Source organism: Parambassis ranga, chromosome 7 (assembly GCF_900634625.1).
Source record: "Parambassis ranga chromosome 7, fParRan2.1, whole genome shotgun sequence".
NCBI lineage: Eukaryota > Metazoa > Chordata > Actinopteri > Ambassidae > Parambassis > Parambassis ranga.
The window spans coordinates 9,998,242-10,022,034 of NC_041028.1; the positions used below are offsets into that span (position 1 = coordinate 9,998,242).

General features: G+C 44.0%; 1 protein-coding gene across 3 annotated transcripts; it reads right to left on the reverse strand.

Annotated features, from left to right (window-relative positions):
- Positions 1-579: 579 nt before the first annotated feature.
- Positions 580-16,566, reverse strand: fignl2 (fidgetin like 2). 3 transcript variants are annotated; one of them, XM_028410386.1, is made up of 4 exons: positions 16,241-16,566; positions 15,390-15,755; positions 13,848-13,988; positions 580-5,006 (listed from the first exon to the last, which is right to left on the reverse strand). In XM_028410386.1, exons 3-4 carry the CDS (start codon positions 13,870-13,872, stop codon positions 2,971-2,973), a joined length of 2,061 nt encoding a protein of 686 aa, XP_028266187.1. In that variant the 5' UTR covers positions 13,873-13,988; positions 15,390-15,755; positions 16,241-16,566; the 3' UTR covers positions 580-2,970. The 3 variants fall into 3 exon arrangements, with proteins under 3 accessions (XP_028266187.1, XP_028266186.1, XP_028266188.1); XM_028410385.1 differs by having other exon boundaries at positions 15,386-15,755; XM_028410387.1 differs by lacking the exon at positions 15,390-15,755.
- Positions 16,567-23,793: the final 7,227 nt, after the last annotated feature.

Consider the following 23,793-nt stretch of genomic DNA (forward strand, 5'->3'; position numbering starts at 1 on the left):
AGGAAAGGCCAGAAATAGCGTGAGGCAGGCCGCTGGGACGAGCTGTTGTTTACAGACAGTGACAGGGATGAAGGACCTCTGTGCTCTAGTGCGGGGCCTGAGGCCTCAGGGGTGTGCTAGCTCTGCTGGTGCGGCTGCACTGGACAACACACACACGGACACACACATAAAAAACACATGTACATGCAGACTGACAAAGTTGTGATACGTGCAAACAGACACAGAAACACATACAGCAGAGCTTCTTACACAGATGTGTACAGTCCAACAGCAGCACACCTGAACCTCTCTATCTGTAAATTATGTATGTTTTTCCTGTGGCCTGCAGTGTTTATCCATCTAGATTGTTCTGAAGTAGTTGCAGATTTCTGCTTCCTCTCTAATATCATGGAACAAGAGAGCATTCATGGATTTAAATCAGCCTGATGGTCTGAATCTGGTGATCAGAACACATTTCTTCAATTACAGAGATGGACTGTAAACACATTCCTTCCATCTGGTTCATTTCAGCATCTCAAAGTATTAAGTCATATTACAAACAAACAATTTCTTTTACAAAAAGAAATAACCACAGTGCAATATTGACAAATTCTGTTTAATATTGTGTGATACTCTTCTCTTAAAATACAGTCTTTTCTGAGGTAGACTATTACAGTTCAAGAACATTATTATCATTTTTAAAACAGACATCAAAAAAGACATGAAATAAATACTTTCATGTACAATATGCCGCAAAAATGAGGTAGAAATGGTTACAGAAAATGTACAATAACCAAGAACAAAGTTACTGTGATAACAGATCAGAACATACAAAATAAAAGCATTTTGTTGGACAAACTGTCAGGAGGAGAACAGGGGGAATGAGAAATCAAAGCGCCGTAGCGCCAAGTCATCATTATTATTTCATTTACTGTAATTACACGTGAATAATTGCTGGTTCTGTAGATGGTGCCGCTGGAGGCTGGGGGCTGTTCTGTAATTTGTAAATGTATTTTTCAGAGACAGAGATCAGTATGCACAGTGAGTTCACTGATTGATCTGGCTGTATGGCATGACTGAAGCCACCAGCTGGAGAGGGAAGGTTGCTCTGTGATATAGGATTGCTGGACATCAATCAGACCACTTCCACTCCAGAGGAGTTGGTGTACGGGGAGAGGAAAGGAGGGGGAGGAAGGGAAGGAGGGAGGAGAAGGGGGGGAGAAGATACAACGCCACATGGCCACTGGGGCTTGCGGCCAGGGGGGCAATCCAATCTAATGAGATTGCAATAGGGAGAGAGAGAAAAAGAGAAAAAGAATGATGAGGACAGGGGGGAAGGAGCGAGAGTGAGGAAAGGACGCTGGGAAATATTACATCATTGTGTGTGTACCTCCTTAGGACCATGGCAACAGTCTAATACATGCAACCTGCAGACCAGTGACTGGGTTTTTCCAGCTTGTTAAAGCAGGACTGCTGAGAGAAGAGAGATTTTTTTCTGGATTGTCTCCATGTCTCCACATCACACTTTGGGATTTGCTAAAATCTACATCTTTGTTTTTGGATGGTATCTTGTGCTCAGATGTTAGTGTCATGTGTGTGTGTGTGTGTGTTTTTCAAACAATATTTTGCAGCAGTAAAACTATAAAAAGCCGACATGCATATAGAGGATATCTAAACACAAGATAACACAGAGAGCTGCAGGCAGTTTGTCCAACAAAAAAGGAATATTATCTGTTTTCTACATAGCATTTCTTGATGACAATGATCACTCCACCATTGAACTACAATAAAAATAAAGGGTAAAAGAACAAAACTGTATTTATATATTCATATATAATAATACATGGATTTATGGCATCAAATATCCTTTGAAATACCTGAATTACATTCAATGTTACTCTTTGTAGCATATTCAAGTTTCTTTCCCGAGGTAAAAGCTCAGCTGCAGTGGGTACAACAAGACTGTCAGGTTTCTCCTCGCGCCTTTATCTCGTTTCTCGCTGCTCTCTAAGACCCTAAGATTACATACATTCTTTATTTCATATTTCTGAGGTAAAGAAATTCTTCCTGAGCATTTCGAACAAGACTACATACTATGAAAACAAAAAAGAGAATAGGAAAAAAATGGACATGCTGTAGGGAGAAGCTGGATGTGCAGGTGTACGTCTGTGAGTGGGATTCTCAGGAAAACAGCAGTGGATGTGGAATGTGAGTAATTAAGACAGTTAACAGTAAGGGTGAGAATAGTGCCATTGGTGAGCTAAATAAGATGCAAACGGCAAGATTTTAATTTTAATACAGTTTTCTTTTGAGGAGAAGCTGTTGTGTTAGGATTTGGTAAACAGCTATACTGTCACTGTGAGGACCACTCCACTGTGAGACCTTCCACAGTACTGCTGATTGTGTATTTGGTTTGACAACTTTTTGGTCAAAATCTGTGGTTTGCTGAAATGTTGCTGATCCCAAGCCCTTTGTACTGAATGATTAGTGACAATCCAATGACTAAATCAACATTAGCATAGCATGGAGGTGGACTGGTAATAAATAGGATCCTGAGCGTAGCAGCCAAAGGGGGGATTTTCCAAACCCTGATTATCCATAATCTTGGACCGCGTCACCTAGCAACAAATAATTGATTTTGTCCTGGACCAAGGCTAATCAGGATCTCTGAGAGTATCCAAATAGCTATCTGATTTTCCCATTGGCCAAACAACTAATACACCACTCCCCTCAACAAGGCCTGTTCATCTTTCTTTTCTTTGGGAAAAATAAAATATTGTGGGTAATTCAGAGCAAAAACAAAAATAGCACACCATGGCATGGTTCTGCCAGTGAAGCAACTTTGTCAGCTCCCTCGTACCGTTGAGTTTCTCTGGCTCATTTGGCTGCATAATCTGTAATTACAAAACAACAAAACATTCCCAAGGCTTGCTATGCCAGAGCAAAGGCAGGCTCATAGTGCAGTCCAAGTACAGAGACTGGCTGCTTTTCTCAGTGGCTAAACATCTTGCTCCACTCTATACAAGTATCCAGTTCTTTTGTGATGCCGTGTGGCCGCACCTTGCAGAAAGCATTCTCAAAGTCTGTGAAGTCCGGGGGTTTGGAGGACGTGTTCAGGCCGTGTATGGCACCAGCTGTGGGTGACGCAGAGGAGAGCGCCTGCTGGCTTAGCTGCAGCAGCTCCCACACCGAGAAGCCCTCTGTACGCTGCAGCACAGCGTTCAGCTCCCGCTCGCTCAGCCCGCAGCCTTGAGGCGAGAGCGCGTGCAGAAGCACCTGCCTGCGTATACCTACATCAGGGAGGCCGACGTGGTATCGCTTGGCAAAGCTTCGATGAACGGCATCTTGCAGCAGGTCTGGCCTTCCAGTAGCACATACAAGAATCACCAGACCTGTGGTCCCCACATGGGCCTTCTCCAGAGTGGTCAGCAGTAACTGCCTCAGCCCCTCCTCCTCCATGGCCTCCACCTGGTTTAACAGCACCACTGAGGGTTGGCGCGCAGCTGCCACCTGCAACAGAGATCCCAAAATGTGCTCTGCCTCAGGCTTCCCTTTGGAGGCCAGCATGGCTCCGCTCAAGCGGTAGAAGGAAGCCCCCAACTGAGAAGCCAACGAACGAGTCAGTGTGGTCTTCCCCCCTCCTCTGGGGCCAAACAGCAGGACGGTTCTTGGTGGCCGCAGCACAGGACTGGGCCTCAAAACAGGCCACAGCAGGTCCTCCTCCAGGGCAACCTTGACATGGGTTAGTCCAGCCAGCTCACCCCAGCCCAGCGCTGGACTGCAGTCCAATAACTCCCCATTGACATAGTCCAGCAGCCGGGGGTCTGCACTCTTCATAGTCTCAACAGTTGGAGTACATAATGGAGGGCGTTTGAGAGCCTGGGAGTGGTGCTGCTGCTGGGTAAAGCCCTGCTCTGTCACCCCATTCTCCCCCGTCATGCCTGCTGGAGGGCTGTACTCTCCTGCTGTCCCAAACTGAGGAGACACCAGGGGCTGAGAGGAGGGCTTGCTGGGCTTGAAGGACTGAGGGTCAGTGCTGCCTGAAGTGCTGAAGCCATTCCCCCGACACTCTGTTTTTTCATTCACGCTGTAGGGTGAGTTTCCCCCAGCCTTCAAGGGCTCATAACTATATTTCCTGTACCGAGACCTGTCTCCACTTTCATCCTCTTCAACACCCATCTCAAAGGCTTTTCTTTTAAGTGTCCCTCCAGACTCAGATGTCCCAAGGTTGGTGCTCTGGTAACTGTAGCTGCCTCCTACTGCTGTGGGCCTCGGGGGGACAGGAGTAGGGGCTGGTAGACCTGACGGGAGGTAAGTTGCAGAGGGGTGACTGTAACTGGAAGCGAGGCTGGTCTGGGGAGGGTACGTGCTAGGGGGGTAGTTATAGACTGGAGTGGTGGGGCTATAGCTGGGCACCAGAGTGGGGGTGGACTGTAGAGTGTGGAGGGAGGCAGGAGGAAGTGCTGCACTGGGTTGTGGACAGAACCCTGAGGAAAGATAGGTGCCATTGTAGCTAGAGGGGTACTCACTAGAGCCACTGCAAGAGCTGCTGCCACTGTAGCCAGAGTCTGAGAGGTTACTGTTCACTATTGACACACTGTTAACCCCTGGAGGGCCTGCAGATGTGGCCACAGTCTTGGAGCCTGAGAGGCTGTCATGGCCTCCTGGGGGCACCAGGGGATAGGGGGCATCAGTGCTGAGCGGCCAAGGCTCCAGCTCAGTCTTCTGGCCATTGAGGCCCCCAAAGACTCCTGGCTCTGGGTAGGCACCCACAGCAGGAGGCCTATCATACGGCGAGTCCAGCGCACCAGAGTACTTCTCAGCATAGCGCTTCAACAAGTTGGAGGCTGTGAGGGCAGAGATGTCGTCATTGGCCCAGGCGTAGTTGTAGGAGCTGCGGCTGCGGCCAGAGAAGAATTCCGACTTGTGGGCCGGTGAGGAGGTGGTGGAGGAGACGTCCAGGTGCTGCTCAGGCCACTGGCTGAGAGGCTGGGCATGCTCTGGGTTCCAGTGCATCTTTAACAGGTCTGAAAGAAACACAAAAGCAAGTTATACATCTCAAATATATCAACCTAAAAAAAAATATGACCCAAAACACTTTCCAACAATTCCACTTCAATAATCATTTTATACATTTTGTTAGAGAAATTACTTCTTTAATGTTATGGTTTTTACATATGTGTATAAATGCAGCCACCCTCTGCAGGATACACATAAAAGCGTGCATTACACTGAGTATGGATCTGCAAATTTAGCTGCTCTTTTTTCATTAACATGTTAAATATTCAGAATGTTTCTCCTTCAAATCCTGTGACAAGAAATGGCTTTCCTTCTGTATTTAATTTATAATCACGCATGGTTGCAGCACAACAACAAATTTCCCTAAGGAGGAGGGAAAGGTAAAAAGAGGGAGAGGAGGGTGAAGAGAAAGAGAGAGCTGCAGGATCAGATCTGTGGGTTGGATGTGTTGTTTTGCAGTTTCCCAGCTTATGTTGGCGTAGCGATAAGATCCCACTACTATTCCCTATACTGCTAGCATCTGCAGGTCTCCCAGAGGAGCTATTGTTATCTCCCCATGCATGTTGCTCTGAATGCCTGCTCTCTACACCCTCCCACCCCCACCTACCACCCACCAATCCACCCACCCACCGTACACCAGGGCTCCAAAGGCCCAGCGGCTGGCCGGACACAGGGAGAGAAGGGGAGGGTGAAGTGGAGTGTGTGTGTGTGTGTGTGTGTGTGGACAGTGGCGTGGAGAGAGTGAAAAAGAAAGAAGGGGTGGGGGGAGGTGGGCTTGGAAATGCAGCATAGTGTGCTATTCATCAGCACAGTCTCCTATGGAACATTGGGAAAGTGGAATGTCTTCCTCTGGCTGACTCTAGCACTGGTCGAGGTCTGATTGATCATCACTGAGTTTAACAGGAGTGAGGAAAAATCCTGTTCTTTCTCCATGTCCCCACATGAAATGGTCCTTATTTCCAGTAAAAGATGCATAGCATGAGTAGCTGAAAATATGTAATGCATATACCAGTATTTATATTTATCACACAATATTGTGGTTATAGAGTCATCTGTTTCATAAACACTACCATTGCTGCTTTCTGAGGCATTAGCTTGACATTCCACACATAGCTTGGCATTATTGAACTGTCACGATATACCCTGAGGTGAGGACTACTCCAGCCAGAAACTATGAGGTAAAAAGGAATATGGCAAAAGCCGTCATTGCTGCCCTCTCCGCCTTTCCCTCAGCGAATGCATGATGATTCATTATTCATGGCTGTCTGTGTGTATGGAGCCAGGATTCTTATTGCCATTTAAATCAAATCTCAATATCCACAGCCTGAGATTTTGCTGCTGCACAAGCTTATTCCTAAACTTTGGCCTCTTTCTTTACCCGATTTCCAAACCTCCCCTTGTGTGTTTTCAGATTACGCCCGTTGTTTATTCAGTCAGATGAGACCAGCAGACCAGATGGCCATTGGATTATCATGTCCTTCATATTCAAATGCACTGCTTTAAGTTCCCAATAGCCAAACCAGTTCAAGTACTTACCTAAGCTGCAGCTAGCCCACACAGTCACACACCCACTGCAGCAAGATGTACAAGAATATTCTCACACTGTGTTCACTTGTATTTTTTTGCACACATGCTGAAGACATTGGCTTGTCCACACCCAGATGACCACATATTTTTTTGTGGTCTGACTTGCAGGTCTTTGTCCAGGCTGCAGAAACCATATACATGTCCAGGCCCTTCCCATCTGCAGCCCAACCAGTTTGTGAGCAGCCCCAATAATGGGGCCTGTGTGTGACAGAGATGGATGAGAGCCCAGGGGAGCTCATAAAACCTGCAGTGGGGAGGGAGGGATGGAAGAAGGCAGGGATGGAGGGAGGGAGGGGAACGAGTGGACAGCAGGCGCTTCGTCCTTTCTACACGGACTGGAGCAGACATTAGAGGACTCAGTGAGGCGGGCTAACTGCTGTCCACTCCATCATCAGAGTAGTAGCACCAATACCGAAGGGTACACTACCCCCCTGACCAGTGTAATGACCAGCTGCTCTTACCTGAAAAAAACAATTTCACTGTTTCACTTAAGTTTTTACTTTCTACATGTCCTTATCAGATAATTCATTATAACACAAAACATAGAATAATTTTGTTGGTATGTTCAGTGAGAGTCAGATGTACTGATGAAAAAACAGCAGGGCTGCTGTGCAGTTTAGCCCTTTCCATGTAAGTAGATCCTGCCTTCTACTGGGTTGTGGTTTTTAGAGCAGCAGCACTCTACAATAAACTGAGCAAGCTTTAATCTACACTTCTGCTTAAATCAGAGCCATCATGTAAATTAATTCACTGGAGGGACAGCAAGAAAGCTAAGATTAGAAGTAGGACATCAGGACATTGTAGGCATACCGTGGGTAGCAGTGCAATCATCAGATTACTTTTACACACGCTTTAGTATGATGCTTAATTGTTTTGTACAGCACAAAAACAAGACAATGCCCGGCTGACAGAGCTTGTAATTGTAAAGCATTGTTTAACTTACTTGTAGCTCCATTACTTTTATGTGGCATTTTCCTTTCCTGTCACAATTCCACAGACTCTCTCTTACTCATATTAAAGGAGGATTACGGATTAAAAACACATTTATTAAGACTGAACAAGGACATTAGTCTGTTTGAAAATCCAGTTCATTCCACTGTTTTGGAAGCTTTTGTTACTGTTGTCAGTATAAGTAAAGCTGTTGCAGCCAGTTTTTTTTATTTTATCATTCTTCAGTCACTCTGATGGTTTACTATTTTTATTGACTTAAGGCCTTCTAGGTTGATAAGGAGCTTCTGTGCATGCACGTGAAACTTCCCACTGTTTGTGTGTGTGCTCTTGGCCCCAGGAGAGACAGATGTTCTTCTGCTGACCGCCTTACTATCTGTGCGGCCATTGTGGTGGACGACCATCCAGCAGACGTGCGTGGATCGGACAATCCAGTTGGCCCTGAGACAAAGCTTAAAGGATCCTATTGTCAGAGGCCTGTCTAATTATGGAAATCTTATTAATCTATTCAGCAGTAGTCCACTGACAGCTTTTGTGTCAGCCTGGGATTTATTGAGGGACCTGTGTGAGCTGCATCCAATTGTAGGAGTGCGTGATGGAGACAGTGGGACTACTCTCTTCAGCAGAGACCAGCTTTGCATTGAGGAGGCCCTAAAATTAAAATTAGACCATTTATGTCTCAGAGGGAGTGTGTGTGCAAGGGCTATTGTGATTTCTGCTCATTTGATATAAATAAAACTGAAATGAATTGAATCTTCTGTCTCTCCCTAGGTGAAACTGAAGTAGCTCTCGGCCCATAAAGGCTGATATTACTCGCAACTCTGTTGTGGTTTCCTATAAAAGAAGTATCAGTGGGTGAGGTGAAACGTTATCTTGGCAGGAAGCCCTGAGATGGAGGGCTCCAGTGCTGTTTCACTGCTCCCAAGAGGTTGCTTTCCCTTTCTCCCTTCCCGGCACTTTTGTTTTCCCAGCCCCAAGGAACAAAACGGACACGGATGCAACAAGCCTTCTGGGACAGTGTGCTATTAAACTGTGGCGATTGTGAAGAGGCTGCTTGTAAACAAGAGCGCCGTGGATCAATCCAATCAGCCTTCTATTCAGGGTTGAGCTCCACCCACACACACTACCACTCCATCATACACCTCCACACAAGAGGCACAAATCAGGTACAGCAACATGCTTTTAAAAATCCAAGATAGATCTATAAATCTTTTAATACTTTGCTTGCCCGCTGACCGCACATTTACACAGCTGTTAAAAAGGCCACAGTTTACTGCAAATTTAATTTTTTTGTGCAGTCAAATCTCTCTCTCTCTCTGTTGTAGGCTGCTCTGTTAAAACCCACATTATGTCTATTGAACAAACAAGTAAAGAAAATGTTCTCAGCAGGGAAGCTTTATGCTGAAAAGCAAATTCTTTCAATACTTCTGAACAAAAAGTTACTAAGAATGCAGTGTCAAAAAAGTTAAAAGAAACAAAAGTCAGCCATTGTACCAAGGAAGGGTGCAGTTAAGATACAAACCACACAGATGCAGCAAAGTGGAATGACAGGCAGAAGGGCGAAGAGTGTGACGGACACTATATTTGTGCTGATAAATCACAAAGTTGATGCTCTGACCACGGCTTCTGCTGTTATGCATTCAGTGAGCACACGCTGATCGATGAGTTATTGGATGAAATTCCAGCTTGATGATCATAAATATGTAGAACAAATGATCTCTCTCTTTAAGAATATTAAAACAGTACTGTTCACTTGTGACAAACATATCCGATAAGTACGGCCAACTGAAAACAAAGCATTTTAGTGCGGAAAGCAAGAAACAACAATTTATGACTGTTATCTTGATTTTTGGTTTGAAGCACTGCAAGTCCTCTGTTCTCAAGTTCACAGTGATTTATGACACTAATATCAAGCAGGACATTCTTTCTAGGCTGTATGCCACTGCATACTACCGGAGTGTCGTAAAAACACCAATCTGAGAAGCCGGCCACATTTCACAGCATGGCTGCTGGAGACAGTGGAAGATTGTCTTGGGACGTTTTCTCACTTTGCTGTGAAATACACATTATATCAGCTGTGGAACGGGCTGTACCTGAACGAACTGAAAAATAATGACAAATTCTTTACATGTATTATGGATTATGTACTGCATTCATGTTACAGGAGTTCATGCTGAATAGCCTCTGTTGCCAAAAAACTGGTAAAGGAAGTGCAAGGTCAGTCCTTGATAAAACCTCACCTTAAGGTTTACACTGGACATCAGGGAATCATCATATATTAGTCACGCGTAATTGGACATTGCCGGGGGAAAAAATATTATAAATCTATGCATTAGTCATGGGTCTGTTATCACTCAAAAGAAACACAATCCACTCTCCCACACTGCCTCTTGCTCCCTCTGGCTCATCTGCTCCTTCTCTTTCATGGCCCTAAAAAGATGTAATAACAGAAGAGTGCGGGAGCGCTGGTGGGGAGTTTTCACACCTGCTGCCCAGAGTGCGAGCAGACGCAGCTCTTTTCAAACACGCTTCACCAGTCCAGTCCCAGGAGGAAGGAGCCCATCTCCTGCAGTGGCATTGAGGGATGTCCTCTGTGCGTGCGTTGTTTCTCCCTCCCTATCTCTATACTTTCTGTGCATAGAGCTAACTGAACTCTATGTATCAGGATGACAGTTTGACTTACTCTGTTTTTTGTTTCATCCTCCTCTGGGAATGTTCCAGACCAGCTGTCAGAAGAGTTTTTGTCAGTGTGTAGAACTATTGTTGTTTTAGAAGAAAAAAGAACAATATGATAAAGAGGTGTATACTATAACAGAATGATAAAATGATGCTGTGATAAATTCATTATAATTCAGGCTATTAAAAGTTCTTTTGCCCAGTGGATGGAGGGGAATGACAGCCAAACTACTTGATAGCATTTCTTAAACATTGATTAATTGACAAACGTGTTTAGAATTGCTAATGATAGTGCAGCAAAAGTCCCATCTGAGAGCATGCTCACTTTACAGCCCTTTTTTCTGCTCTTTCCAAAACTAAAAAGCCTCCGGAATAATTGCTGGATGCGTCACTTCATGCTCGTAATTTTAGAAACAACTCCCCCATCCCCCGAGCCTGCTAACGCACGTCCACAAATGGCAGAAGCCCATCCAACCACCCCACACCACCCCTCCTCTTTCCCCTTCAAGAAAAACAGGGTCCCTATTTTCTGTGACTGCAGGCTGGCTTTAGGTCATTGTGTCCACTAATATATCAAAGAACAGCTGTCCTAAGGCTCTGTGATGACCAGTCACCCCTTCCATCTGTCTCACTCACCCAATCTCTCACTCCTCTTCAGCTCTATCTTTTCCGTCCAATCTCCTTGTATCCCTGTTTGTCTGCTTCTCCACCTCCCTTATTTCCCCGCTATTCCCAGAGAGCATGTTGCATTCCCCCCTTTCTGTCCAAATCCCCTGGCCCCTCTGTGCTCCCAGCTTATATTCTCAGCAAATGGACAGCACCGGGATTTGTTGTTTTCTGTTAGTACATGTGCAAATTAGAGAAAGCTCGATATATTCAGCCAAGGCCCCCTTGCTGGCAGTGCATTTTATGATCGCTGCACTACAAACACCTAACGGCATAACAATTCAAGTGTATTTTTTCTCAAGTGTAGTGGTTTGCTAATTAGCTGTGCTGCTGTGAAAGACATGTCACATTGTCAAGCTCTGAAATCTGCTGCCTCAGGAATCCAGTGAAGTGTTGCCATTCAAATGAGCCTCAACCACCCTGCTCCTTAATTGGACCCTTAATGAGAGTGGAGGTCTCCTTAATGAGCTGATAAACCCTTGGAGACACAGAGCGCAGGGCCTGTGGACTCACAGGGCCGTGGGTCCCTAACCTTCTTTTCTTGTGGACACAGACCCATGCAAACATACACACAAGCACACACACACGTTGGAGGCTAATTAGAGCCAATTCACACCCTCACTAATGATCCTCACTTTTATTCACACACTTTAGCAGGCTGTGTGTTTACTCAAGGGCCTCACAGGCCCCTCTCTACTGCACCACTCATACCACTCTGCCTACAATAAAGAGAGACGCTGGCATAGCCCTCCAACCCGCTCCTTCAGAGGCCAGGATGAGATCTGCTTCTTTTTTCTATACAAACTGCCCCATGACTTAGCAGAGTCATTCACAAAGACGCTCACACAAAACATAAAAACAGAGCCAGGGAGAAAGGAGAGGGGTCACTCAGAGGAGAGCTATAAAAACTGCCAGATCTGGACTCATGTGTGTGTACTTCCTCTGTGTGTGTGTCTCTGTGTATGTGTGCAGTTTTAAAAGAAAAGGTATCGCTACACCAGCGGGGGCCCCCAGCAACAAGAGTTAGGGCACTCCTGGGTTGGCGGCCTGGGACTGATTTAAGAGTGTGTTTGAAGTGCAGATTACAGATTCTTTGCACCAAATCCCTCCAGGAGTATCCATGGCCCCTGGAATCTCTCTCAGGTTTCTTCTCAGGTCCAGCCATGACTGCTCAACACAGCTTGAAGTATTCTGGACCGTCCAGAGACAAGGACCAAGACCAGACACGCCAAGAAAAAAATGGGACGCACACTGAACTGTTGTTCTGCGTGTACCTGTGCTGAGTGCATGTCACCTTGTGTGCCATACACTAAGGCTCCACAACGTGCAGGAACAGAAATGTCTACAGCAGCAGAGTCAGAGGTAGCGTTTGGAAGCAGGAATGCTCCACATCGCCACAAAGGGGATTCCAACATGAAGGTGAGAGTCTTCACATGTCCTGCACATACGCAGGATCCCTCAGAGCTGGATTTTGCTGAGCAGAATCATGACTACGGTCTTTAACTAAAAGACAGTGAGCAGCAGTGTCACTAGCAAACACAGGAGTATGTGAGTGTGTGTGTCACTGATCTGAGAATAAACACTGTGACCACCTAACACTGCTGTGTGTGCTCATATGATACAATCACACACACACAAGCAGGCTGCTCTAAAAAGATCTCAGTTCTGAAGAAACCCTGGAAAACATCAAGTTGAACAGAAAAGAAGAAAACTGCCATTGTGTGTCTTCATAAAAAAAATCACACTCAGAGACTAGTACATAGTGTACTGCAAAATTCCCATGAGGGACCAGCAGTGTGGCATGCAAACTATTCCACCATCAGTTTGTGACATTCTCTGATGTGGCGTATGCTCCAGCAGCATTGAGTCAGTGTGGACCAGCAGGGTGAAGGGAGCTGATGGCACGACCGCTTAAAGCAGCGCAAACATATATAGATGTTTTTTTTTTTTAAATAATGGTCCATCATAAGTGGTTTTTGCAGCAATGAACATGGTTTAATGAAAACATTTTGAGAGAGCTGCCATTAAATCAACCAAGAGCCACTCATGAAAGGGCACGTTTCATTACAACACAAGAGGTCAACTTCTTATTCGGCTGCTTCAAGGGTGAAATTTACAAAAAGCAATCAAAGAGTCATGGCTACTCTTGAACATCTGCTCATGATGTTTTAATCAAGCTCGTTGGAATTCACACACCCACACACTTGCACATTTACTCTTAAGCTTGCTTTTTTTGTTTACTATCAAAAGTTTCTGTGATCAATTTTCAGGTACCGGTAATACTTTTTAAATTAGCCATTCTATTTGATTTCTCCCTCTTTTCTTGTAACTGTCATGCCGATAATGCTCCTTTGAGGCAAGTTAAAGAGCTGGGAAAAAGGGGCTCTTGAGGCCGAGGCCACGGAGGCAGCCCCATGCTGGCCAGCAAACAATGCTGTTTTGGAGAGCCAGAGCACTGGACTCAAATGAAACCTAGTGGGAGGGTGCAAATGAGGAGGGGGGGGCACTAGACACGTCAGTTATTAGGTCAGCACCGAAGGAAAAAAGGGAGAGAAGGAGGGAGAGCAGGAGGCAGCATGTGTGGTAACAAGTCCTGAGCTGTATTGGTAAAATGACACTTGCAGAACCGAGGGGTTTCTGCAGCTTAAACCATCAGCCCTCCAACCTCCCTCCGTGCTGCTTCCTTCCCCCATCTGCCTCTTCCGCCTCCTGATGAAACATTCAGGCAGGGCCAGTGCCCAGGGTTTAGCATTTCCACAGTGCACGTCAAGGAAAAAGTCAAGTTTCTGCACTGAGGCTGATTTTCTGGTAGCTGTGCATTTTTCATTCTGTTTGCAAACTGCAGAACACAGTGTCCACTCCTGCTTATTTTAGGAGTGGGTGCTCATTGATTCAGGCAAAGTCCAACTAAGTCAAGAGAGGTTGTTTGGTGTGTAGGTTAGAGGAAAAACAGAAGAGTGTAGTGTACTCACTATAGGGGACAATAGGACTCAGCATTCTGTGGAGCTGGTCTCAGTAAGGAGGAATGCTGTTCTGTGAATGCCAGCTAAGGTTAGCGCCTGTCCGGCTGTAGTCCATCACTGGCACGAGCTCGCACTGACTACAGAACAGCCCTGAGAGGGAGAGAGAGAGAGAAAGGTGAGGCAGTTACAGGCTGCTGCACAGTGTCTGGACAAACACTCACATGTCAACCAACCCTTTCAGGCAAGCTCACACGGCAACACACATACAAACACACAGACCAGAAACTGAGTATGATAGAATTACTGACCAACCTGAGAAGCCTATCAGTGTAACAAAAACAGAATTCACACTCACACACAGGGCCACCAATTTAAGGCACACAAGGGCATTCATTATAGCCCAGCATTAAGCTGATTGTGAAGCAGCGTCCAGCCTCTAAAGAGGGCTTTCTAAATCTGCCTCACAAAAAGACTCATGCATACCATTGCTCTGTGCACTGGGGCAATAAAGACCGCATTCTTAGGACACCAAACACTTTTGGAGCTGCATGAGCAAAATGCAGAGGAAAAATGTTTCCTCTAATCATACTATCTAAACAGATAAAACACCTCTGATTCAGCTGTATTAAAGATTACATTCAGACTTTCTACAAAAATAAATACAGAGACCAACTCTGTAAAAAGTAAAAGATTAGCCAATATAATACCTTTCCCAGCTGGTTTTGGGTTGTTAATGTGACATTTTAATGATGCAAAGATTAAAGATTATTTATTTAATTCTGATATAAAGCACCTTTCAGGGCAAGCCAGTCAGATTAAAACCACTGCAAGAAAATGCATTACTTTCATTTCATTTATTTCTCAGTTTCTGTGAAGACTAAAGCACAATTTTAATTACAACAAATTAAAACATTAAATAACTGAAACGCTTCTAAATTTTTAAGATTTAGGATGTTTTATCTATCTTTATCTTTATTTATTTTGAGATATTTTAGACACAAATGTAAAAAAATACACAGTTCATCTGTAGGAAATAGTCAAACTACCTCAAATATTTGAAACAACTTTTTTTTTAACTTAATCCAACATTGTTACTGAGACTGCTGCTTAAAAAGGAACAAGTCAGTCACCACTCGTATACCATTCTTACAGAGGAGAAATTACGCAATGACCACACAACTGTCTCTAGACACCAACAGGCTTCATGTATGACACCGTCTCCAACTACAACCCCCTCTGCTCCAACTGTCAACTTTTAACACTCAGACCACTACACTACAATAGCAAACCACAGCTTCCACCTCAAATAAACAGAGCTCTGTCCCCATGCAGTTCAGACACAGGCTGAGAGGAGAGAAAGCTGAGTATTTTTTGGTTTGCTCAGGGAAATGTCTTACAGTCAGTGGCCAAAAGAGGAGAGCTGCTTCAACACGCTCAGTGCTCCGACAACTTCAGCCAACCAGCCGAGCCAAGTCAAACATGCAGGGATATTAGCAGGCAGTGACAGCAGATCAACACATAGATGCAGAGAGGACAGGCAGCCTTACCTACTCATTCCTGTATGTCCTCCATCAGATCTGAAAGCGCTACGATAATTCCCTGGAGCTGACCAGACCCGTGTGTGCACTGCTATGCTTTTTTCACATATGGGACCCAACTCTGCTCTCTCTCCCTCGCTCGCTTCCTCCCTCCCTCTCTCTCTCTCTCTCTCTCTCTCTGGCCAGTGACAACAGAGTGAACACTCTGCTCCCCTCCCCCATGGATCTCCCATCCCCCTCTCCCTCCCCTCCTTCTCTCTCTTTATACTAAAAGTATTTAAGTAGGAAGAGAGAGAATAAGGGGAGGGCAGCAGGGAGGGTGGGAGACTGACCAATCATCCTCTGAAGGAGAAAGAGAGACACACACCCACACCGAAGCCTGGACACAGAGGACAGTGGAAAGAGAGTTTTTGGTTGGAGGGAAATGACCAGTGCAAGTTTGGTTTGGCCCCAGAGGATTAAGAAAGATCAACAGTGGTCAGATTGTGATGAAAACACAGAGGGGAGCAAGCTCTTATTTCTTCTCTGAACAGATGGACTCAAAAAATGTAATCAAACATTACTGAGGACTACGATTCACATTGTGATACATTATGCGAAGGAAAAAAATTGTTCCGTTTCCTGTTACATAATGTTTTCTGTAACTCTCCATCAAAGATGCCTCCACCAATCCCAAAGCTTCTTCCACATTATCTATGTGTAACACAATGAGAAAGTTCCGAGGTATTTACTGATTAACAACAGCTGCAGTGCGTGTTGGGTAGCGTTGGGCCACTTTCTACAGCTACATCGCCACACTGAATAATATCCTGAATACAAGTCAGTCAGGACAACAAAGCACCCACACAGGACTATGAAGCTTACCAGAAGCTGTATTTGTTGTCTTCTGGGGGAAGCTAGCCTTTTTTGTTCAGTTGACCAACTTTCCATCAATAGTCCTGATAACAACAGTAGAAGGCGAAGCCCTACCATAGGATTATAAATTCACCTTATCTACGTTGCTTTACTTACTTCTCAACAAAAACTTAACATAAAAAAATCTTTTAAATTGACAAATGTCTATTTCTTACAAAAAATGTGATCATGTCACAAAGTCGAACATCAAACGAATAAAATGTTTTTTAGTTTAACTTTGCAAAGAGGTCAAAGTCAAACGCTTGTCATACAATAGGTCTAATAAACATTACAGCAACTAGTGTTAAATATATTTGATGTGTTTATGATGCAGTATTCTTGTCACTCAGAGCTCCACCTATCCCGCGATCAGGTGCTGTTTCAGTTTCATTTCATCGCTCTTCATACACAGCTGTCAGGTTGTTTTTAGTGCCACACTCGCTCAGTCATCTCCTCCTGTTACACAGAGCTGCTACTCTACTCAGACTTCCCAGTTGCACAAGTTAAAGGATATCTCTCTCACTCACTCTCTCTCTCACTCACACACACACACAAATACACAGTCCATCATATATATTTGTATGCATGCCAGTACACGGAGTCAGCAGACTGGCTGAAAATAGAGGGGGACACTGTGATCATATGTTAGATGTCCAGAGCATGCCATGCACTTTATCATGTGACAGCATTACAGAAAGTGTTTGCCCATAGGAATGCTGACACATAATAAATCACCCTGTTACTGGTGCTATCATGGTCCGCAATGTTGTCCATCAATGTGTCAGTAAGAGATCATTTTTGTTTGTATAAATTTACATCATCGTCAAACTCCAACAAACTATAATAACAAACATTGAACTTTCTGGATTTAACTATATAAGATGTGCAGCCACAGTTCTGTTACAGTGATTGTCTAACTGCTCACGTTTTTTTGCAGTCTTGGGCTTTCGTGTATCGAAGTCAACATGCACATGGGTCACAGCAGGGACTGGAAAGTGTTACAACAGCCAGAAGAATGAAAAATGAAAGAGTGACACCCAAGTTTTAATACACCTCTAATTTCCCTTTAAGCACATGGCCTCTAAAAATCCACATGTGTAACGTGACATGTGGGTTGAGCTATTTTAGGAAATGCCCCAGTGGTCAGTGACATGGCTCAAATCGGAATGTAGGGTAATAAACCCATTGAAGGAGACACTGCAAATCATTAGAGCGGTTACAAAACTTAACATACCTGGTGAGACCCAGTTCAGAACCACAATTAGACTCCTTGATGTTTTCCCTAATATGGGATCCTCAATAGATTTGCTAATGGTGTCTCTGTGGGGGGTTAGGTGAGGGTACGGTTGAGTAGGGACATTGAAAGCAGACAACTGGCGCTCTCTCTATCACTCTATCGCCTTATTAGTGCTGAGGCAGCAGTGTGTGGACACAGGCAGCATGCTGAGCCCAGCACTACTGCAGCACAAAGACTTCAGGGCCCCAGGACTCAGAGCAAGCCAAAAACTGAGAAAAATAAGAGTTTAAATGAGACTGAAGCAGAGCAGGCACTGCCCGCGCACACTAGTTCAAATAACTGACCTTGATAGATACCAGTCTCCCCTCATAAACATGCATCGAAATATGTCCACCTGTGACTGCTAAAATGCTTAGAGGACATTCAGTCCAGTGGACACTGTGGGGACATGGGTTACTGAAAAGACTCTAAGGTTGTGCCTTGTGGTTGGAGGTTAATGGAGAGATATGAGAGGCAGACAAAAGAGCCATGATCGCTGAAAATGAATCCATGAATGGGCAAAGGGTACAGGTCAACATGCTAGTGTTTGACCTCATACTCCACGCCATGTCAACACCTCCATTCAGCAGGTTGGTTGCCCAATGATGAACTGTGTTAGCGGGCCAACTGATGAATCAGGCTTATATTTAATTTGGTAAATGAAAATCTGCATGCAGAGCAGGCCCACAGGGTGATTAGGTAAGCAACATGCCATGCTTTAACGGCTGTATGGACATAAATCCTCACCTGAGACAGGAGCTGATGTTAAGTCTGCACCCCTCCACCCCTGCACCCCAAACTAGGCAAGCCTGAACTGAAAAATTGTTTATGACAGCACTAATAAGGGGAAATGCATGGTGCAAAGGATGCATGCAACAACCAGACACTATCTGCTTTTTTGGAAGTAACGTCACACGAGCTGCCTACCACTTGCCCCTTTGAAGGTCATTTATGTTTACATAAAAAATACACAAATATCATCAGGATCACTTTTCCAGTGAACACACCAAAACTGTTATTTTCTAGTAGACAGACACTGCACTGACACTGATGCACTGAGTTACTGAGAATTATGCCGATCGACATGCTCCTTAAAGGAAACTAAACGTGCAAACTTGAACAAATTGTTTTCACAGTTTGTTTTTAAAAACACACATTAGGTGTAATTTCCTGTTTTCACTCTCCTGTGAGGTTTGACTCAGGAAAACAGTGATAGGTTGAAAAACAGTCCTCTGGTTAAGATTTAGAGTACACATGTATGAATCTGCTAAGGAGAGTGCATACGGTTTTATGCGTCCACAAATAATCCAAACTAATGTACATGTCTCTGTGCATGTGTGTGGAAGTGTGCTGGTGGTGATAATCAGTTCCAGCCTCCCAAGGACAGCCAATATTATTTCATTAGAGTGGAGGAGCGGGTGCAGCAACTTCGGCCGGGATTAGGGCAGACAGAGAAACTCTACCCCAGCCCCAGTTGTCCTGAAGACGGCCGACTGAGCAGTGGAGGAAGGGACAAAGTGTGTGTGTGTAAGAAAGAGATGGGTGGTTGCAGGGGGGGTCAGCAGGATTATTAGTGGGAGGTTCAGCTGTTTATTATTCCAATTCTATCTCTAACAGCTGAAAATTGGAGAATTAGGCGGCAGCCCCAAGCAACCTGGGGATCAATGCAGAGGGGTTAAACCCTGTGGCATAGCTCCACACACTGACAGCATGCTCAGATACTGATGCAGCACACACACACACGCACACTGCATAGAGGTCATTCACAGAACTTAACAGACACATCAGATTTACCGCTCTGAAGTGATAAGACACTCACAGACTTAACATGTCAATGAATAGCTTCAGACCTCAAATGTGGGAGAGTCTTTGAAAAACATAAGGATATATGAGGGGTTGCAAAAAGTTTGTTGAAATGTTATTCAGAGGTATGTGCTTCAAAGTCGCACTATTATATTTTCAAGTATTCACAAACAAAGACCGTAAACCTTTAATCATGACTTGAAAAAACTAAACTGTCTACAGGCTGTCAGTCTGTCTGTGGACTTTCTCTCCTGCATTAGCATGAGCCTGTAGTGTCAGAGCGTCTGTGGTCACGTCCATGCATGTTGTTAATCTAGAGAGAGCCGTGTGACACAGGAACTTTCCACACCATGCAGGCATGCAGTCTGATGGCATGGAAACAGAACATTGAACATATGGAGGTCACTGAGTTGAGTTTAGATTTAAATGGGGTTATAGCTGTTTCAGGTTACCATCTAGGGCTATGTTGTAGTTGTTTTGGTGTTCTGGCTGGTTTCTGTGTTGACGCAAGTAGACAAAATATTGACAAAAATGGGGAGAAAGTTCTTACAAGAGATTTAAGGTTGACTAGGTCTGCAATACCATATACCACAAATATGTTAATTTGCATTGAACTTGTTATGTGTCAGACAGCGTACATATTTTCAAGTGTGACAATAATTTAAGTAGAGACAGTAAAATGATGGCCTTCTTCATGAAACTGAAATAACTGACCTCAGTCACTCTCCACAAGTTACTGAATGGATACACTACTATGTCTGCACTGTAATTTGGAAATCAGTGCGTGAATCAGTGCTGTCACTTTGCGTTTATTTGAGTTAACTCAGGTTGTGCCAGACCATGAGAGACAAAACTGCTGTTCAGGAAACCAACAAGTGGTGTCACAGACGGTTTGTTCATCTTTACTTATCGTTGCAGTCCTTACTAAATCAGCTTTGTGAAATTGACAACAAAATCGAACAGAGTCATGTGTATAATATGATTAAAACCTATTAAAATATACATTATTTGCATGTGCCTGTACATTCTCCCTGTCATCTACTAGCTACCGAACCACTTGTTATTGTCAATAAGACACTTCTAAACAATCTGATTTGTGTGTGTGTATGTAGCACCTTTTCACATGTATGTATCTAATGACATAAACCAGGGACATGTCTTTCTTTATGTCCTACAAATGAGTGAGAATGGATTAAAAATGATAACTGATGTAAATCAGAACCTTGCTTACTGAGGCAAGATGTAACTTGATGCTACAAGTCTGACATTAATTTGCAAAAATGCTTACTTAATGACAGTAATTCCTTAAATAATGGCATGCATTTATTCACTGTGAATAGGTCAGCTTCACGTTGCATGAATGTATTCATTATTTCAAATATCTTTGAGTGGAGGCGGTCATTTGGACGAAGGCTTCAATAACACACAGAGCACTCTCAGCCTACTGAAAGAAAAGTTAACATGTAGCTGATTTCACAGAAGATTTACAAAAAGACATTTTGTAAACTTTAGTTTGTTTCTGTAAAAATAATGTATAGAATATTGATCATTGATTATTGATTACCTCAACCATGTGCACTGGAGTAGTGCAAGAATGTGTGGATAAAATCTCACTTAATTATGACTCAATCACCATCCTCTCAAACCAGTCACTGTTGATAGATGTGGTTGTGACTGAAAGGACCTCTAGAAAATTGACTGAAATTGATTTTATTTTGAAAAGACAATTCATATATGCAGGGCCGCATGAGGAAAATCAATGTTTGCCATCTGCATGCAAAGCAGACAGAACACAAGTGCATCCAGTGACAACACAACATCACCAGGAGGACACTGGAAACACTGGAAATATGAGTTTCACAAATGCAATAATGGTTGTTTGTGTTTGCACACAGCATTGTAAATGGCAAGAGTGCAAGAGAAATGCTCATCCCAGAGTGCACAGGTCCTAGCAGAGATGACAGGATGCAAACAACCATCTCTGAATAAGGAAGGAACCATCACTGATTGAAATGTGATACAGGCAGCTGATACCGAATCTCTCCAGTTCTTGTAAAGTTTTGGCTATTTAATTTTGTAATGATTGCAGCAGAGTATTTTCTGCCAGGAGTGGGCGGACAGACTCAACTCAAGGGAAGGGAATTAGTTTCCCTGTGATGTGACTGTCACGGACTCCAATAGTTCTTGTTGGTCTATTGGTCCCTCTATTTTCTTCTCCATCAACAGAGGTTGGTAGGGAGCTAATGGCTATTCTCCACTCCTTATTAAACCTTTTCTCCAGAGGCTAACTCGTGCCCACTGTTCGGGTAAAAAGGGGCAGCAGAGCGGGGCACGGCTCACCATGGTGTCTTTTTCTAAAGTGTCCAGCCTGTTGAAGAAGACCTGGATAAAGCAGGAGCCTGTTGAAAGCTGCCTGTTGTCCACCTAATCCCAGCTATGACCTCGTCTCCATTGACAACGCGAACCAGGACAATAGTGTCTTTCAAAAGTCGTCCCTTCACTGACACACTGACATAGCAACAATAGAAGAAGACACTTAAGGGAGCAAAAAACCTTGTCCATGATCACATGTGCTTTCCTTACAAATACAGGATACAGGAAAAAAAATTCATCTGTAAATGAATTTAAAAAATGAAACCAGTTTCCTCTAAGAAAATGCTCTGGGAGCAGAGATGTGGAGCCACATACGCATGATATCCGTCCTTCATACTGTCACTGATGAATGCAATAAACAGACGCCTAAGATAGGCAGTTCTACTGCACCTAAGGGTGAGATGGGCTTCGCAGTGTGCTCTGGTATGAAATGATTCCTCCTCTTCAAGATCAGCTTTTCTCACCTCACTTTTTGCTTTCCTTTGAACACATATGCTGACCAACAGAAAAGAGAGATGAATGCTTCCATTTCAGATGCCGCGCCTCCCTTTTCTCATCTTCTTCGATCCAGATTTCACATTAAACTTGTAATAGAATACGACCCTGCAAGGCACAATTCTCATTCAGGTGGGCCATGTTATATGAATGAGATTTGGTGAAATGCCAATATTTATGCACATACATTCACATTCTGAGCCTTTCTCATCATTGCACCTACTTCTGTACTGAAGACCAGCTGTCATTTGATACATCAAATTATACTGAGGAATACACAAGTGTGTGTGTGTGTGTGTGCTGCATATTGTACAACCACACCACCCTAAACTCGATAGTGTATAATAGGCTTCTTACCCCTACTCATTGCAGCCCAGCTGGCTACCTGGCTAAAGCTACAGTTGTTGGGAAGGTCATCTGTCAAAGTATGAACTAGGCTGTGGCCGTTTGGCATCCCCAGGAGGTCTGAAGAGAGAAAAGAGGCGTCTCTGAAGGACACTTTTCCTCCTTTCCTTTGCTCTAATTCAATAGTTCTGACAGGGTAGTGGTGTCCCAGTGTCTGCCAGCCCAGTAATCTCTGTGTAATTGAGTTCCCAATCAGCCATCCATCAATAATGCATCTGGTTCCAGGAGGAAAGCGATGACCACACTGCTCCAGCCCTCTGCACAGAAGGAGGAGACAGGATTCTGCTCTGACTGGACAGAGAGATCTATTACTTCCTGGCTTTCATTCACTATAGGCTGGCTGGTTTGTGTCACTCCATGACATAAAACGGAACTATGTCAGACATCATCACTGAAAACAATGCTTTGTAGGAAAGAAAAAAATAAAGACAATCATGGAGATGTTCAGAAATCAGCCCAGATATAAAGGTTACAAACATCTGTCCTTCCAGCTATGTGCTGTGTGGACCAGATTCAATGAAAATGGAGACAGGACATCAGAGACATACTGAAGCACTTTTATAAAGGCCCAACGGCCATAAAGATACACATATGTTCAATATCTGCCCACATTCTCTGTACTTTTCAAGTGCTATGCATGCCAACCTATCAATTAGTGACTAAGACATGGTCCACCAAGGTTAAACTGTACAGCTGTCTGAATGATTTTCAATTATACAGCCAGGAAGCCCCCGACAGCTCACTGGTTCAGACCAAGCTCTCTGGTCTCACAGGGTCATTTATAATACCTAACACCTCCTGCAGATAATTGTATATCACCACCTCGCCTCCCTTTCCTTCAGTGTTATCTCCATTTTCAATTTCCCATCAGAGCACCTGGTATCTTTCAAAGCCTCTGTTTGCTTCTGCCCTTGTGTAATGAATAAACTGCTTTTGATGGAACATTTTGAGGAAAAAAAGTCTCGGCCAACAGAGAAATTTATGTTATTAGACTTCATTAGATGTAGTACTCTGCAATAAAAAAAAATCAATCACATAAAAAAACTTAATTTAATGATTGTAAAGTCTGCAGCTTCCTACATCAGGTTTAGTGGATCCCTGTTGTCTTGTCCCTTTACCCTTGGGTCTGCCAGATTAATGACTCATTTAAGTCCCCATTACATTACATTAG